The sequence below is a fragment of the Nomascus leucogenys genome, chromosome 3, assembly GCF_006542625.1.
Source record: "Nomascus leucogenys isolate Asia chromosome 3, Asia_NLE_v1, whole genome shotgun sequence".
Classification (NCBI taxonomy): Eukaryota; Metazoa; Chordata; class Mammalia; order Primates; family Hylobatidae; genus Nomascus; species Nomascus leucogenys.
Window position 1 is genome coordinate 135,976,475 of NC_044383.1, and position 15,993 is coordinate 135,992,467.

Consider the following 15,993-nt stretch of genomic DNA (forward strand, 5'->3'; position numbering starts at 1 on the left):
CAGCCTCCAACCACCCTGAAATCATTTCAGACTCACCAGCTGATGGAGAGAAAAATCACCGTCTGTGGGTCTGAAAAACGTGTCTGAGTCCTGATGATAGGTCTTGCTTTCATTTCCACCCCCTCACAGCACAGTCAGGGCCATGAAGAGGCCACGGCCTGGGCTCAGAGCTCCAGCTCTCCTCAGGGTAGGCCTGGCATTTGCTGACTTCAGGGAGGGCGGCAGGGCTCACAACTGAAATAGGAGAACTGCGCTGGGTCCTTAGCATGTGCAAGGACAGGGTTCCTTGTAGAATCTGCTCATTTCATCTGTGTGCATAGCATTTGTCATTTTCCACACGCAGACATCCACACCCAGAAAGCTGAAGAACCTTGCACAGGAATATTCAGCCACCATATCAGCTGACTTCCATGTCTGAATGCATGATCTCTAGATCCCAGCCATTGCAACAACCTTTGGGCCACTTCTATGCCCATCCTGGGCAGGCCTGAGTCTAGTGGCCAGATGCCTGCAGCATGGGTGAGGCAGGAGGGCCCAGGTGTGCACACAGGCCCCTCCTCCTGTCACCTGGCTGTCCTGCTTGGGGGTCTCCTGCCAGCCTCCTTCTGCCTTCCTCCTGTTCCCCCAGGCACTGGCCCAGGTCACCCAGCCTCAGGAGTGGTGCTGCCAGGGCCTTCCCAGTGGCCTCCTCCCAGGACTAACCTGGGCTCCTGCCCCTAGCCCTGTACGTGGGAGGCTCTTCTCACACACAGATCCCCGGACCCACCAAGCTATTCCCCTCCCAAATCTGAGAACTGCCCAGTTGTCCTCCAGACCACCTTTCATGTGGCCCCTCCTGGACAGAGGCTCTAGTGCATCAGGACAGAAACTTTTGTCTCCTGTGTCCCTGCTCAGTCACAGAGATGGCTGCCATCCCATGTCCCTGTCCTGAAGCATAGTCAGGCCCTGTGCTTGGCTCAGGCCTCCTCCCCTTTCCCACAGCCTCAGGACCCTGGGGACTGATGGTCACCAGGTGAAGGTATCCCTACATGAAGACTGTGGAGTGGGAGATCTGTGCCTATTTTTCTCATTCAATGGGCGACAGGCTGAGTGGCTGGGGGCAGAGTGGGACTCAGGGGCTCTTCACAGTCCTCACCCCAGGCTAAGCCCTTCCTTGTGGCCAAGGGCCACTGGGCCCCCCACTTCCCTCTGGCTTCTGCCCACAGATCTAGATGGTTTCATGGTGACTGGGACGAGGATGCACTCGGGTTGCCCCTTTGAGGATGGCTGCAGAGACCATCCAGGGACTGAGCCGAGGTGCGGATACAGCCTTGGATTGGGGTGGTGTTAGACACAGAAGGGTGTGTGGCAAAGTGAGCCCCACGCATGTATAGATCCCTCCCTCGGCTTCTGCTCTCCAGGGAAACACAGTTGATCACATGATGATTGATCACGGTAGCCCTCTAGGGCTTTCTTCTTTTTTTCCAGAAGTCATGAAGGGATATAGAATATACTCAAAGACCACCTCATGCTTTTAGTGGAGAGGCAAAGAAGGTCCGCTCCGGACTGGGGAAGCGGCTGCGCCCTGGACGGAGAGGGGCGGGGACTCCGCGACTGCAGGCGGAGGGAGGGCGAGCGGTGACAGGGAGACACCGCCGCCACTGAGTATTCCTGGGCAAGTTTCTTCACCTTCCTGTGCATCAGTGTTTACATTGGGGTAATTATAAATGCTGTGTTGAAAAATTATGTGATGGGGCCATGGAAGGAATCGCGTCTTGGCCCGCTCGGGGCCCGCGCACGCCGCCACCAAGCCGCGGGGCGGGTTGGAGGGGAAAGTTTCGTCAGCCAGGCCGCTGTCGGATGACGAGCCCGGGGCGTCAGGGGGTGGAGCATTCCTAGGATCCCGCCCAGTGCGGGATCGGCTACATTATAAATAGCCCGCGTGGAAGCCCTGAAGCGATTCATCAGCCGGTCTCCACGTCCACTGCGCCTCCTGTCCCCGGAGCTCCAGGTCTACAATGGCAGCGGCCGCCAGCCCCGCGTTCCTTCTGTGCCTCCCGCTTCTGCACCTGCTGTCTGGCTGGTCCCGGGCAGGGCGGGCTGGTGAGTTCGGGGATGTAGCCTAAGCGGGGCGGGGGCCAAACCTGGGAGGCTGTGGACTGCAGCGGGTTTCAGAGGAGGGGAGGCTTCTGGAAGTACCGGCGCGATCTCCCCGAACATCGCGGTGTTCCCGAACATCGCCGTCCCCCCAAACATCGCGGTCCCCTCAACATCCCTGTTTCCCCGAATGTCGCGGTCCCTCCGAACATCTCGGTCTTCCCGAACATCGCTGTCTCCCCGAACGTCACGGTCCCTCCGAACATCGCTGTCTCCCCGAACATCGTGATCTCCCCAAACATGCCCAGCTGAAGGCTCTCAGTTCCCCTCCGTGGCTCCTTTCCGCCGGGTCCGCTTCCTGCGGCCGCTGCTAGCCCCGCAGTCCAGGGGGAGTGTCAAAGAAGGCTGAAAAGGAATTGCAGGAGGGTGGAGGGGCCAAAGGGCTACAGAAGGCAAGGTGGGGCAGGGATCCCCGGTGCAGACCCGCAGCCCCACTCGCCCTAGGGAAGGAGAAACCAGATCCCTAGCTGGGGTCAGGACAGGGGTGAAGGGGAGTTCCACGGGGACGCGATCACAGACTCCCCCATCAGACACAGCCCTGCTCTGCTCTGACCTGCTCTTCACCACACAAACCTTCCAGCACCCCCAGAGCTCCCTGCCCTGGAACTTCCCCCTACACTTTGCTGCAGACACTCACCTGCACCCAGAGGCTCAGCAGACACTTCCTACCCCTTCCCTCACCATTCACTTTCACCACCCAGGTCGCATCCTTTCACTCCCCATCTCAGCTTACCCCTGTCACCACACAGGCCTCCCTCACCTCCCCATCCATGAAGGAGCCCTTAGCACCTCCCCCACCAACTAGCATTTTCTTCCCTTTTGCCTGAGGACACACCCCAGCAAACACACCCCAGACTTTCCACAGAACTTAGTGCAGGGGGGATGGGAAATCCCATTTCCCTCAGGATGACCCTGGGAGCACCCATGTGTAGAGGCGCCCACTTCTGCCCTTGGGTCCCAGACCCGCCTGTTCTTCCTACTGGGGAGATAGGGTTATATAGAATAGTCGCTATGCAGACAGGAGTCAGCAAGCCCTTTCTAGAAAGAAAAGGCTGAAGGCACTTTGGTCCTTGCTGGCCATGAGTTCTCTGTCTGTGTATCAAGTCCTGTCCCTTTGCAGAGCAACAGCAGGCAATGGCAACCTGCAAATAAAAGGGAGACCCGATATGGACACTGTCCTAGGTTGCTGACCCCAGATGGGGGCACATGCTGTGTCCTGGCAATTGCTGCCCCATCCCTTAGGGTGTCATCTCCAAATGGTGTAAGTTGAAGAGTCACAAGTGTGTCCTACCCTGCCTGCGGCTTCTGGGTGGTGTGGATGTGATGGATGTGAATGGAGGTTCTATGGTTCTGGGCCTACTGCCCCCCTCCTTTGCTGCTGGGTGGCATCATTTGTCCCTCAGGGTGATCAGGGACCCTCCCTAAAGCCTCAGGTGTGAGCTGAGGTTGAGGCGGTGCAGCCATGTGTTGTCCTGGGGATCGGGGCCAACTGCTTGTGCAGCTTCTTGGTTCCCTGTGGCCCTGCTCCTGCCCATCTCAGGAGACCCACCTGTGTCTTCTCACTGTGGGGCCTATCTTCCTAATGACCTAAAGGATAAGGAGCACACCCTGTGATGGGCAGCTCTGAGGCTCTCCCATGGCCGGAGGCCCATCTCCACCAGGGCCCAGGACCACAACAGGAGCCACTTTTAAATGAGGGGATTTTGCTGCTGTGAGTGGCACAGCCTTGCTTCTGAGCACTAGGGGACCCTATTGTGATTCTGTGGTTGGCAATTGCCATGAAATCCACATAGCACCTTTTCCAACCACACATGCCTCTGGGATCTTAGGGAGTCCAGGGTCAAATAGCCATATTGGTAGGTCCAGCTTCACCCCTCATCACAGAGTGTGTATGGCTGCATCCCAGCTACAAGAGCAGAGTTGAGTAGTGACAGGGGAGGTCATATGACCAGCACAACCTATAATAGTTACTACATTAACTACAAACACTATCCATTCCTGGTACGAATCCAGGAAATGTGAAATTACCATCGAATGGGTCTATGAACCCAGCACATCCCTCTAAGCTGGACCTGACACAGGTGTCCATCCGTTACTTTGCCCTAAATGCACCTCATGAGTAATAGGGCAGCAAGTTAATTATTCAGGTCCCTGGGAGGAGGTTGGACCACACACTGTGTTCACTAGGAGTGTCTGGGTATTTGTTGTTTCATGGCATACAGTTACCAGAGTGAATGCCCATCTGGCTCTGTGGGGGAGGCTGAAGGAGTCATTGCAGTTGCTGTGGGGTTGAAGGGGCCCACCAGGGCCTCTGGGCTCTTCTTCTAGCAATGGACTCTGGGTCTGAGATGTGGCTCAGTTCTCAAAGCTGGGCAAAGGAGCTCAGTTATTTCCTAGGGTGACTCCTTTCAGTCTCCAGGTCATCCATCCTTGGATTTTGTCTTTGTTTGTTGTAATTATTTAAATCTAGCAGTATCCGGGTTGAGTTTCCATTTCTTTTGGATTCTTGACCCCTTTGTTCTATGAGCCATGGGCATACCTTTTTATGGCTGAGGTCCCCCACTGGCACTGTGACTTCTGTAATTATTTACATCATTGCACCCTCCTTCCTGCTGACAATTGACAGCCTCCAGTTGAGATCTCTTATTTCAGGATTTTCCATCCCCATTACTACTGGGAGCCCATTTCAGGAGCAGCATTTCCTACCCCCAACCCTGGCCTTCAGCAACAGGCATCCCTGGGCTTCTTGATAGACTGCTGCCTTCTCCCAGGGCCTTCTTTATATGCTGGGTATACAAGAGTCCTGCAGACATCCCATGAGCACAGAGGATGGACATTGTTTTGGATTTTCATACTGCAGCCACTCTGGCATGGGCCCTTCTCTGAGCCTTTTGATTCTTTCCCCTTCACCCTGATATAGAAGTTCTGGGCTTCCAACTTCTTTCCCTGTGAACCATCCCTTTCCAAGGTTCCAGGAATGCATGCTCATAGCAGATGGGCGTCTTCACCGGGGCTTTGCGAACATGTTAAATCATGTGACCCATAACAATAATCACTTGCTTATCTAAACTGAATTCTGCCCTCACCCCACCCACTGTGCTGGAGCATCCCAGGGCAGCTCCCACACCCTCTCCCACCTCCTGCAGTCCACATGGGCTGCTGCTGAGGGCCCTCCTCATCCAGGCCTTTTCCTGCCACAACAGGCCTGGCACCTCCATGACAAGGTCATATGCTGACCGATGTGGGCACAGGGCAGGTGGGACATGTCTGGAGGGGACATGTGGTTTCATGGCTGCAGGAACCTTCCCCTCCATGTACTCAAGCAAGGGAGACGCTCTAGTCATTAACTAGTTTTCATGACAGTCGTGGCTGGGGCACATCTTGCTCTGCCAGCCGAGCCCCTCAGAGGCCTTCACTTGCAGTCACCATAAGGGGGAGGAGGGGATTCAGGTTCCACTTCCCCTCACACCAACCCCCTCCTGTGGTTTTCTTCCACAGACACACACTGTCTTTGCTATGACTTCATCATCACTCCTAAGTTCAGACCTGAACCACAATGGTGTGAAGTTCAAGGCCTGGTGGATGAAAGGCCTTTTCTTCACTATGACTGTGTTAACCACAAGGCCAAAGCCTTTGCTTCTCTGGGGAAGAAAGTCAATGTCACAAAAACCTGGGAAGAACAGACTGAAACCTTAAGAGATGTGGTGGATTTCCTTAAAGGGCAACTGCTTGACATTCAAGTGGAGAATTTAATACCCATTGGTAAGTTTAAAATGGCCCAGGGAGCAGAAAGTCATAACTTAGAGTCATTTATTGATTTCATATAAAAAATAAATCAGAAGTTTATGTCACCCAAGAGGTTGAGGAGCATGGGCAGGATGCAGCAGAGACAGCAAGTCCAGGAGCCAGGAAAGGAAGCAGGGTGGGGCTCAGGATTTGTCAAGATCAGAGCTGATCTCTTTCCAATGGGGCAGAGCCCCTCACCCTGCAGGCCAGGATGTCTTGTGAGCATGAAGCCCATGGACACGGCAGAGGATCTTGGCAGTTCCTCTCCAATGGACACAAGTTCCTCCTCTTTGACTCAAACAACAGAAAGTGGACAGTGCTTCATCCTGGAGCCAAGAAGATGAAAGAGAAGTGGGAGAAGAACAGGGAGGTGATTGTGTTCTTCCAGAAGGTTTCAATGGGGGATTGTAAGATGTGGCTTGAAGAATTTTTGACGTACTGGGAACAAATGCTGGATCCAACAAGTAAGTGAGAGGGGGAAAAAAGGAAGCTGTCTTGAGTTCAGATCTTATCAGCCTGTTGTGTGAGTGTGTGTGAGTGTGTGTGTGTGTGTGTGAGTGTTTGCATATGAACATGACCCCCTCATGGGGCGCTCCTCCTGGGGGTGCTGGCGTGCCTGTACTCTCTCATCCTCCTCTACCTTCTTCCTCCTGACTCCTCTTCCTCACTGCAGCTGCTTCTGCTCCACCCACTGTGCATTTCTCACCAGTCTCGAATCTGTGGGTGTCATAGTGTTTCCACATCTTTTTCATTAGTGTTCCTTCCTCCTAGAATCACCTTTTCTTTCCTCTCCCCTCGTCTGTTTCTGTAAATCCATCAAAATCACCTCCAATGCCAGGGCCTAAGACCCTCCCCTCTCTGGCCCTGGGACATCACCTCCTCTTTCTCCATGGCAGGAGGGTGGACTGTGCTGTCACCTTGCTTCCCTCAGCAGCTGTGTGAGCTCCCTGAGGACAGAGGACACTTCCTCTCCCTTCCTACCCCAGGATCTGTCCTGGAGGTTGCCCCACAGCAGAGGGGGACAAAAGGTCTGCCTTCCAGGATGACCTGGGGTGGCAGGAGCTAAGGAGGCATCCCCTAAGATTTGGGGCCTGGACCAGGGTTGTCATTCCTGTGTTTCCATTTCAGAACCACCCTCTCTGACCCCAGGCACTACCGAACCCAAAGCCATGGCCACCACTCTCAGTCCCTGGGGCCTTCTCATCATCTTCCTCTGCTTCATTCTAGCTGGCAGATGAGGAGAGTTGTTTAGAGTGACAGGTACTGTGGGCAATATTGGGAGGGGAGCAAGGGGCAGATGGGTGAGATGGGAGGATGTGGAAGGAGAATTCCCAGAGTCCCAGAGGCCGGGAACTTCTCATCCTGACATGAGACAGATGAATGAGACGTGGTGTCACCTGTTAGCAATGACCTGGGCAGCTCAACCTTGAGTTCTGATGGGTTCTAACTGTCAGAGGCCAAAGGGAAAGGGAGGGACCCATACCAAGGCTCAAGGCCTGTTGAGCTTGAGAGGGTTTAACCAATTCAGGCCGGTTTCAGAGCAAGTTCCTATTCGGGAAGGGTAGTGGTGTGTGGCCTGCAGGCAGCAGGAACACAGGCATGGGCAATCTGCACAGTAGGAGAGGAGCAGCATGGCTGCTTCACCTAGGATGTCAAGGGAAAGGGCGTCCCTGGAGAAGGCTAAGAAAAGAGTGATCTGGGAGAATCCCAGGAGGAGGGGGATGTGAGGGCCTTGGCCCACCCAATTCCAAAGGCTGCATTCCCAGAGAAAGCAGCTCGGGTCCCAGCAGTTAAATTGGAAGGTGAAGATTAGAGTGTGTCCAGACTGAGGTTCAGGAAAAGGTCAGGCCCCTTGGACCCATGGGAGTCCTTGCCGGGCGCTGGGGCGATGCCCCTGCCATTCTGCCTCCTTCACACTCCAGATCCTGAGCCAGCTGATGGCCCTGCCTGGAGCAGAGTGGACTCAGGCAGGGGAGCTGAGCTGCTGCTGGAGTTCCATGCTCACCACTGAGCTTGGCCAGGAATGAATGGGGCGGGGCAGGGGCAGTCCCATTCAGAGCTATGGGTGCAGCTCCCAGGGTGAGGAGAGGCTGAGAGCAAAGGCGAAAGAAGGAGGTTTGCCTACAAGCCCACCCAAGGCCAGGGAACATGGATAGAAAGACCTCTCTTTGGACAGGGCTCCCCCAAGTCCTCTAGACCCATCTATGAGAAGGGGGAGCAGGCCCTCAGTGAGGGTGCAGACCCCTCATTACCAGCCTCAGTTGTAAGCCCCTATGGGCTGTAACAGGACCTGGCCTGGCTCTGTGGTGTGGTGAAGGAGGGTGGAGGCTGGGACAGGCTACAGAGCCAAGAGTAGGGTTGGAGGGAAAAACCTGTTCCTTATTTGTGGGAGAGGTTCTGAAATGGGGAGGGCCTGGGAGGGATCACCCAGGAGAACAGACCCAGGTTTTTCTCAGCCACTTAAACCAATGCTTCATCTTTTCTCAAGGTGGAAGATGATATCAAGAAGCCTCTGTTAGCCTGGTCTGGTTCCTGCTCTCCCTTCAGGGAGGCCGCCTGTCTACTCACCACTGTGCCTTTCTGGAAAGCAGGAGTTCAAGCCTTAGCAAGCCCACAGGCCCCAGCAGGTGATGAGGGCATTGTAGACTCAACATCTCATGCCACTCATTACCTTTGCTCATGGTCCCAGCAGCCATTTTTCTTTTTTTTTAATTAATTTTATTAATTTTTTGGACACAAAACAATAAACATTTTCTAAAAATACATACAAACAAAAAGATGCGTATCAAACATATTAGGGAGGTTGCACATGGGAAGATGGGGAATAGAAATGGGGAGTGGGAATTAAAAGGAATAAATGAGAGAGGGACTTTATATGGATCAGTGATAATAACTCAATCCTCTATTTGACAAAGAAGAAGGAGAAGGAAGAGGAAGAAAAAGAAAGTGGGATAAAGGATCAGAAAGGGAGGAAAATAGAAAAAACTAGAGTATGACTCCAGGGTAGACCTGTTTTGTTGTCACTGGGTTGGTTGGTTGGTTTGTCTGTTGTATTTTTCATATGTTTCGCCATGTCGGCCAGACTGGTCTCGAACTCCTAGCCTGAAGTGATCAACCCGCTTCGGCCCCCCAGAGTGCCGGGACCACAGGCGTGAGCCACGTCCAGCCCCCACATTGCTTCTGGCCTCTGTGGTAGACCTCCCAGACGGGGCGGTCGGGCAGAGGCGCTCCCCACATCCCAGACGGGGCGGCCGGGCAGAGACGCTCCTCACTTCTTCCCAGACGGGGCGGCCAGTTAGAGGTGCTCCTCACTTCTTCCCAGACGGGGCGGCCGGGCAGAGGCGCTCCTCACTTCCCAGACGATGGGTGGCCGGGCAGAGGCGCTCCTCACTTCCCAGACGGGGCGGCCGGGCAGAGGGGCGGCCGAGCAGAGACGCTCCCCACCTCCCAGACTGGGCGGCGGCCGGGCAGGGGCTGCAATCCCAGCACCCTGGGAGGCCAAGGCAGGCGGCTGGGAGGCGGAGGCTGCAGCGAGCCCAGACCACGCCACCGCACTCCAGCCCGGGCAACACGGAGCACCGAGTGAGCGAGACTCCGTCTGCAGTCCCAGCACCCTGGGAGGCCGAGGCGGGCAGAGCACTCGGGGTCAGGAGCTGGAGACCAGCGTGGCCAACATGGCGAAACCGCGCCTCCAGGCAAAGGAGAAAAAGCCGGTAGCAGTGGTGGCGCGCGTCGGCAATCCCAGGCAGCTCGCCGGGCGGGGCAGCAGGGAGTCTAGTAGATCGCAGCCTGGGCCACAGAGGGGAAAGAAAGAAAAAGAAAGAAAGAAAGAAAAAGAAAGGAAGGAAGGAAGGAAGGAAGGAAGGAAGGAAGGAAGGAAGGAAGGAAGGAAGGAAGCAAGCAAGCTAGCTCAGCAGCCATTTTTCTTAACACCTTCTGCCGCCTTCTCTCGGTGCTAATGGATGGAATTCCTGCACACATTTTAACTGAACAAGAAATCCCAGCAAAAGGCATTTTCTTTCTACTTCTTTGATTGTGGAAAAGCAGACACTTCTCTGAAACATGATCTTATTCTTCCAAACGGTATCGCTAGTAAAATAGCATGCAGGACTTCAGACCTCAGGGATCCTTTCCATGCACTGACTAGGAATTGTGATAATCCTTTTTATTTTTATGGCTTTTTACAGTTTCTCATTCTGTCAACCATATTGAAGTCAAGTGGCATAATCATCACTGACTGTAATCTCCAGCTCCTGGGTTCAAGTGATCCTCTAGACTCAGCCTCTAGAATAGCTGGGACTACAGGCGCATGCCACCAGGCCTGGCAAATTGTTTTATTTTTAGGTAGAGATAGGGTCTTCCTATGTTGCCCAGGATGGTCTTCAAATCTTGGTCTCGAGCAATCCTACCACCTTGGCCTCCCAATGCTCTGGGATTACAGACGTGAACCACAGTGCCTGTTGTAGAAATTTTTAATTATTTAATATGAAAATATTACATTCATGATTATTCATTTGGGTTCATGCACTATGAACCCAAACCCAGCTCAAAGAGATAAAATCTAGTCATTTAAGATAATCATAGGTTGTATGATGATAATTGTATAAAAATTTGTATGATTATAATTGTATAATAATTATACATGAAAGTGTCAAAACCCTAAAACTAAACACTGTATAATGGAATTATAGATGAGTTTCATCTTGTTCTTTATACCCTCACTTTTTTTTCCATTTTCAAGTGGCATTTTTGTTTATCCTCAGGAAATCCTTGCTGTCAGCCTTCTCCTTCTGCACCCACCACCTCGTTTTCCACTGTCCTCCTCAGCCCTTCCTCTGGTCTGGGACTGTGGCTTCCTTGGCACCGAAGGCCCAAGAATTGCATTCAGCCTCCGGAGAAAGGAGGATGCAGGGCAGGTTGTGGAGGTGGTCTCTACATTGCAGAGGAACCTAACAGCTCGAGCACTCTATCTCAGACAGCTGCGTTTCTCCACCAGGTTAGCTACAACCAAGCCAACCTTGCCCTTTTCCTCGCTTTTTTTCTAATACTTCCGAACTCGTACTTGAAAATTTATATTCTTCCTCCTAACATTTCTTTCTACTTCTTGTCTGCACAATATATCCTGATTTATTATGCCCAGAAAACACTGGACTCACCATGTCCGTGACAGCTACAAGGCCACAGCTACAAGTCTCCACTTGCTGAAGGGACACACAGGGCTTGGAGCCCTTCAAAAGCCCCTGCCCCAGAGAACTCTGTTTGGCCTGTCTGGGGACTCACTGGAAAAGCCCCATTCATTGGGTTTGTCATTGTTTGACCTGCTGAGGTCTCTTTCTAGGGAAAAGCCAGATCCTTAGAGCAGTTCTAGATTTTCTACTTCTCGCCCTGTGAACCATCCCTTTTCCAAGGTTTCAGGAATGCATCTCATAGCAGATGGGCAGCATCGCCAGGGGCTTTGCCAACGTGTTAAATCCTGTGACTATGACAATAATCTCTTTATTATACAAACTGGATTCTGTCCTCACCCCACCCACTGTGCTGGGGCATCCTAGGGCAGCCCCCACACCCTCTCCCACCTCCCGCAGTCCACAGAGGCTGCTGAGGAAGATCCTCCTCATCCAGGCCTTTTCCTGCCACAGCAGGCCTGGCTGCTGACATGACAAGGTCATGTGCTGACCCATGTGGGCAGAGCCCAGGTGGGATATGTCTTGGGAGGACACGTGCTTTCATGGCTGCAGGGACCTTCCTCACCTTGTACTCTAGCAAAGGAGATACTCTAGTCTTTAACTAGTTGACATGACAGTCCTGGCTGGGGCACATCTTGTTCTGCCAGCCCAGCCCCTCAGAGGTATTTACTTGCAGTCACCATAAGGGGGAGGAGGGGTCTCAGGATCCACTTCCTCCCACACCAACCCCCTCCTGTGTTTTCCTTCCACACACACACACACACACACTGCCTTTGCTATGACTTCATCATCACTCCTAAGTTCAGACCTTTACCACAGTGGTGTGCAGTTCAAGATCAGGTGGATGAAAGGCCTTTCCTTCACTGTGACTGTGTTAGCCATAAGGCCAAAGCCTTTGCTTCTCTGGGGAAGAAAGTCAATGTCACAAAAGCCTGGGAAGAACAGACCGAAACACTAAGAGACGTGGTGGATTTCCTCAAAGAGTAACTGCCTGACATTCAAGTGGAGAATTGAATACCCAGCGGTAAGTTTAAAATGGCTCAGGACAGGAGGGAGCAGACACTATAATAGCTTAGAAGCCTTTAATGTGTTCATGCAAAAAATAAACCAGGTAGGCATCCCAGCGTGTGTGTGCCTAATCTCAGCTGGTCCACCTGAGACAACCTGAACACCAACCCTAGTCTCCCATGCGGCCCCTTATCCACTCCGACAAGATGAAAGAAACAATCACGAACCTGGAAAAACTTGCCAAACTGCAGGCACAAGTGTGCATTGGTGGAAAGGACCTGCTCCCAGAAAGAAGAAGGTGGTTCATAGAACAGCCACAGCAGAAGATAAAAACTTTCAATTCTCCTTGAAGAAGTTAGGGGTAACCAATATCTCTGGTATTGAAGAGGTGAATATGTTTACAAACCAAGGAACACTGATCCACTTTAACAACCCTGAAGTTCAGACATCTCTGGCAGGGAACACTTTCACCATTACAGGCCATGCTAAGACAAAGCAGCTGACAGAAATGCTACCCAGCATCTTCATCCAGCTTGGTGCAGACAGTCTGGCTAGTTTAAGGAGACTGGATGAAGCTCTGCCCAAACAATCTGTGGATGGAACAGCACCACTTGCAACTGGAGAGGATGATGATGATGAAGTTCCAGGTCTTATGGAGAATTTTGATGAGGCTTCCAAGAATGAGGCAAACTGAATTGAGTCAACTTCTGAAGATAAAACTTGAAGAAGTTACTAGGAACTGCTATTTTATATTATGACTGCTTTTTAAGAAATATTTGTTTACGGATGTGATAAAATCTAGGTCTCTAATACTTTTGAGCCCAAGCCTCTTGGACACAGAGCTCTTTTCAGTTTTTGCATTTACACAATTTATTCTTTGCAGCTAATTAGGCCAAAGAAGCCTGAGAATAAAGTTTGAAACAAAGGTTAATAATGTTCTTGGCCTAGTTAAAAAAATAAATTAATTAATTAAAAATAAACAAATAAATCAGGTTTATATCACTTAAGAGGTCAAGGAGGAAGGGGGGCAGACAGGAAGGGAAGCAGGGTGGGGCTCAGGGTTTGTCAAGATCAGAGCTGATCTCTTTCCAAAGGGGCAGAACCTCTCACCCTGCAGGCCAGGATGTCTTGTGAGCATGAAGCCCGTGGACACAGCAGAGGATCTTGGCAGTTCCTCTTCAATGGACAGAGGTTCCTCCTCTTTGACCCAACCAACAGAAAGTGGACAGTGCTTCATCCTGGAGCCAAGAAGATGAAAGAGAAGTGGGAGAAGAACAGGGATGTGACCATGTTCTTCCAGAAGGTTTCACTGGGAGACGGAAACTTGGCTTGAGGAATTCTTGATACACTGGGAAAAAATGCTGAAGAGAACAAGTAAGTGGGAAGAAAACAAAGGTAGTTGTCCTGAGTTCAGATATAATCAGTCCGGGGTGTGTGTGTGTGTGTGTGTATGTGTGTGTTTGAGTGAGTGTGAATGGGACCCCCTCATGGGGGGCTCCTCCTGGGGGTGCCTGTGCTCTCCCATCCTCCTCTCTCTTCTCCCTCCTGGCTCCTCTTCCTCATTGCACTTGCTTCTGCTCCCCTCCTTGTGGGTTTCTCACCAGCCTTGAAACTGCGGGTGTCACTTGGTTTTCAGACCTGGAAACGTGATCCAGATTCTCCTTCACCATTTAAACCAACATTTGCATCCTTTCTGAAGGCTGAAGATGAAACCAAAAAGCCCCTGTGAGCACGGTCTCCATCAAACTTGCCCTTCTGTCTGCCCACCTGCCCACCACCTACTGTGTATGTCCAGAGGCCTCCAGCAGATCATGATGACACCATGGACCCAATAGCTCACTCACTGCCTTGATTCCTTTTGTCGACAATTTTACCACCGGTTATTCCTAACATCTTATGCTATTTTCTCTTGGTGCTACCTGATGGAATTTTTGCACTTAAAGTTCTGGCTGACTAAATAAGATATATCAACATTTTCTTTCTTCTGCTTTTGTTTAGAAAATCAGTTACTTCTTTGAATGATGACCCTGTTCTTCCAAATGATATTGTCAGTAAAACAATCATGTTAGACTTCAGGCCTCCAGGGATTCTTTCCATGTCCTGAGAGATAATTTGTTAAATATCTAATAAAAATTATATTAATGATTGTTTCCTTTAGTAACTTATTGCCCTGTACTGATATTTAAATAAAGAGTTCTGTGTCCCAAAAACCTACTGAGTTTGGAATTTTATTGTATTACCCAGTAGATAATTAATGCTATTTCATTTTTCCTCCATGATATGGAGTAATAAATGAGTGATTCTGCTAGATTTTGTATGGAAACACAGAATCTACAAAACGTGGCTGAAAAAATCAGAGACAATACAAATACATGGAAAAATATTTCATGCTCATGGGTTGGAAGAATCAATATAGCTAAAATGGCCATACCCCCAAAAACAATTTATAGATGAAACATTATCCTTATCAATATCAGTGTCATTTTTCACAGAATTAGAAAAATCTAATATAAAAGTTATTTGGAATTAAAAAAGAGCCCAAATAGCCAAAACAATCATATGCAAAAAGAACAAAGCCAGAGACATCACATTGCCCGACTTCAAACTATAATATAAGGCTATGGTGATCAAAACAGAATGGTACTGGTACAAAAATAGACACTTAGATCAGTGGAACAGAATAGAGAGCTCAGAAGGAAACCTTCACACCTACAGCCATCTAACCTTCAACAAAATCAACAAAAATAAGCAATGGGTAAAGAGTCCCTATTCAACAAATAGTGCTGGGATAACTGGGTAGTCATGTGCAGAGGAATGAAACTGAACCCTGTCTTTCACCTTATACGTAAAATATCTCAACATGAACTAAAGATTTAAATGTAAGTCTTAAAACTATAAAAATCCTGGAAGATAACCTAGGAAATACCACTCTGGACATAGGAACTGGCAGAGATTTAATGATGAAGACACCAAAAGCAACTGCAACCAAAACCAAAAATTGACAAATGGGGTTTCATTAAACTAAAGAACTTCTGCACAGCAAGAGAAACTAGCAACACAGTAAACAGCCTATAGAATAGGAGAAATATCTGCAAACTATGCATCTGACAAATGTCTAATATGCAGAATCTACAAGGAGTTTAAACAACTCAACAAGCAAGAACAAAAAACCGAATTAAAAAGTAAGCAAAGGCCTCTCTTTCTCCCTTCCCTCCCTCCCTCCCTTCCTTCCTTCCTTTCTTTCTTTCTTTCTTTTCCCTCTGTGGCCCGGGCCGGAATCTAGTCCGCTCACTGCAGACCTCCTGCCTCCGGCTCCCGTGATTCTCCTGCCCCGGCCGGTGGCCTGCCTGGGATTGCCGGCGCGCGCCACCACCGCTGCCTGCTTTCTCTCCTTTGGCTGGAGGCGCGGTTTCGCCATGTTGGCCACGCTGGTCTGCAGCTCATGACCCCGAGTGCTCTGCCCGCCTCGGCCTCCCGAGGTGCTGGGACTGCAGACGGAGTCTCGCTCACTCGGTGCTCGGTGTTGCCAGGGCTGGAGTGCGGTGGCGTGGTCTGGGCTCGCTGCAGCCTCCGCCTCCCAGCCGCCTGCCTTGGCCTCCCAGGGTGCTGGGATTGCAGCCCCTGCCCGACCGCCGCCCCGTCTGGGAAGGGGGAGCGTCTCTGCCCGGCCGCCCCGTCTGGGAAGGGAGAAGCGCCTCTGCCCGGCCACCCATCGTCTGGGAAGTGAGGAGCGCCTCTGCCCGGCTGCCCCGTCTGGGAAGTGAGGAGCGCCTCTGCCCGACCGCCCCATCTGGGATGTGGGGAGCGCCTCTGCCCGGCCGCGTCGTCTGGGAGGTCTACCACGGAGGCCAGAAGCAATGTGAGGGCTGGACGTGGT

The 15,993-nt window shown here is 51.3% G+C and overlaps 1 protein-coding gene and 1 pseudogene across 2 annotated transcripts; both read left to right on the forward strand.

Annotated features, from left to right (window-relative positions):
• Positions 1 to 1,906: 1,906 nt before the first annotated feature.
• Positions 1,907 to 8,595, forward strand: ULBP1 (UL16 binding protein 1). 2 transcript variants are annotated; one of them, XM_003255873.3, is made up of 5 exons: positions 1,907 to 2,082; positions 5,635 to 5,898; positions 6,111 to 6,386; positions 7,051 to 7,182; positions 8,411 to 8,595. In XM_003255873.3, the coding sequence occupies exons 1-4, from the start codon at positions 1,998 to 2,000 to the stop codon at positions 7,158 to 7,160; spliced, it is 735 nt and encodes a 244-aa protein (XP_003255921.1). In that variant the 5' UTR covers positions 1,907 to 1,997; the 3' UTR covers positions 7,161 to 7,182; positions 8,411 to 8,595. The 2 variants fall into 2 exon arrangements, with proteins under 2 accessions (XP_003255921.1, XP_030659689.1); XM_030803829.1 differs by lacking the exons at positions 5,635 to 5,898; positions 6,111 to 6,386; positions 8,411 to 8,595 and having other exon boundaries at positions 1,986 to 2,082; positions 7,051 to 7,160.
• A 3,727-nt stretch (positions 8,596 to 12,322) lies between these two features.
• On the forward strand, positions 12,323 to 12,866 carry LOC101177238 (annotated as a pseudogene).
• The last annotated feature ends 3,127 nt before the right edge of the window (positions 12,867 to 15,993 follow it).

Excerpts from the sequence above, each read along its gene's own strand:
- ULBP1 (XM_003255873.3), top strand. The coding sequence starts at position 1,998 with ATGGCAGCGGCCGCCAGCCCCGCGTTCCTTCTGTGCCTCCCGCTTCTG. Across the intron at positions 2,083-5,634 it reads GTCCCGGGCAGGGCGGGCTG|ACACACACTGTCTTTGCTAT; the intron begins GTGAGTTCGGGG and ends TTTCTTCCACAG. Across the intron at positions 5,899-6,110 it reads GGAGAATTTAATACCCATTG|AGCCCCTCACCCTGCAGGCC; the intron begins GTAAGTTTAAAA and ends CCAATGGGGCAG.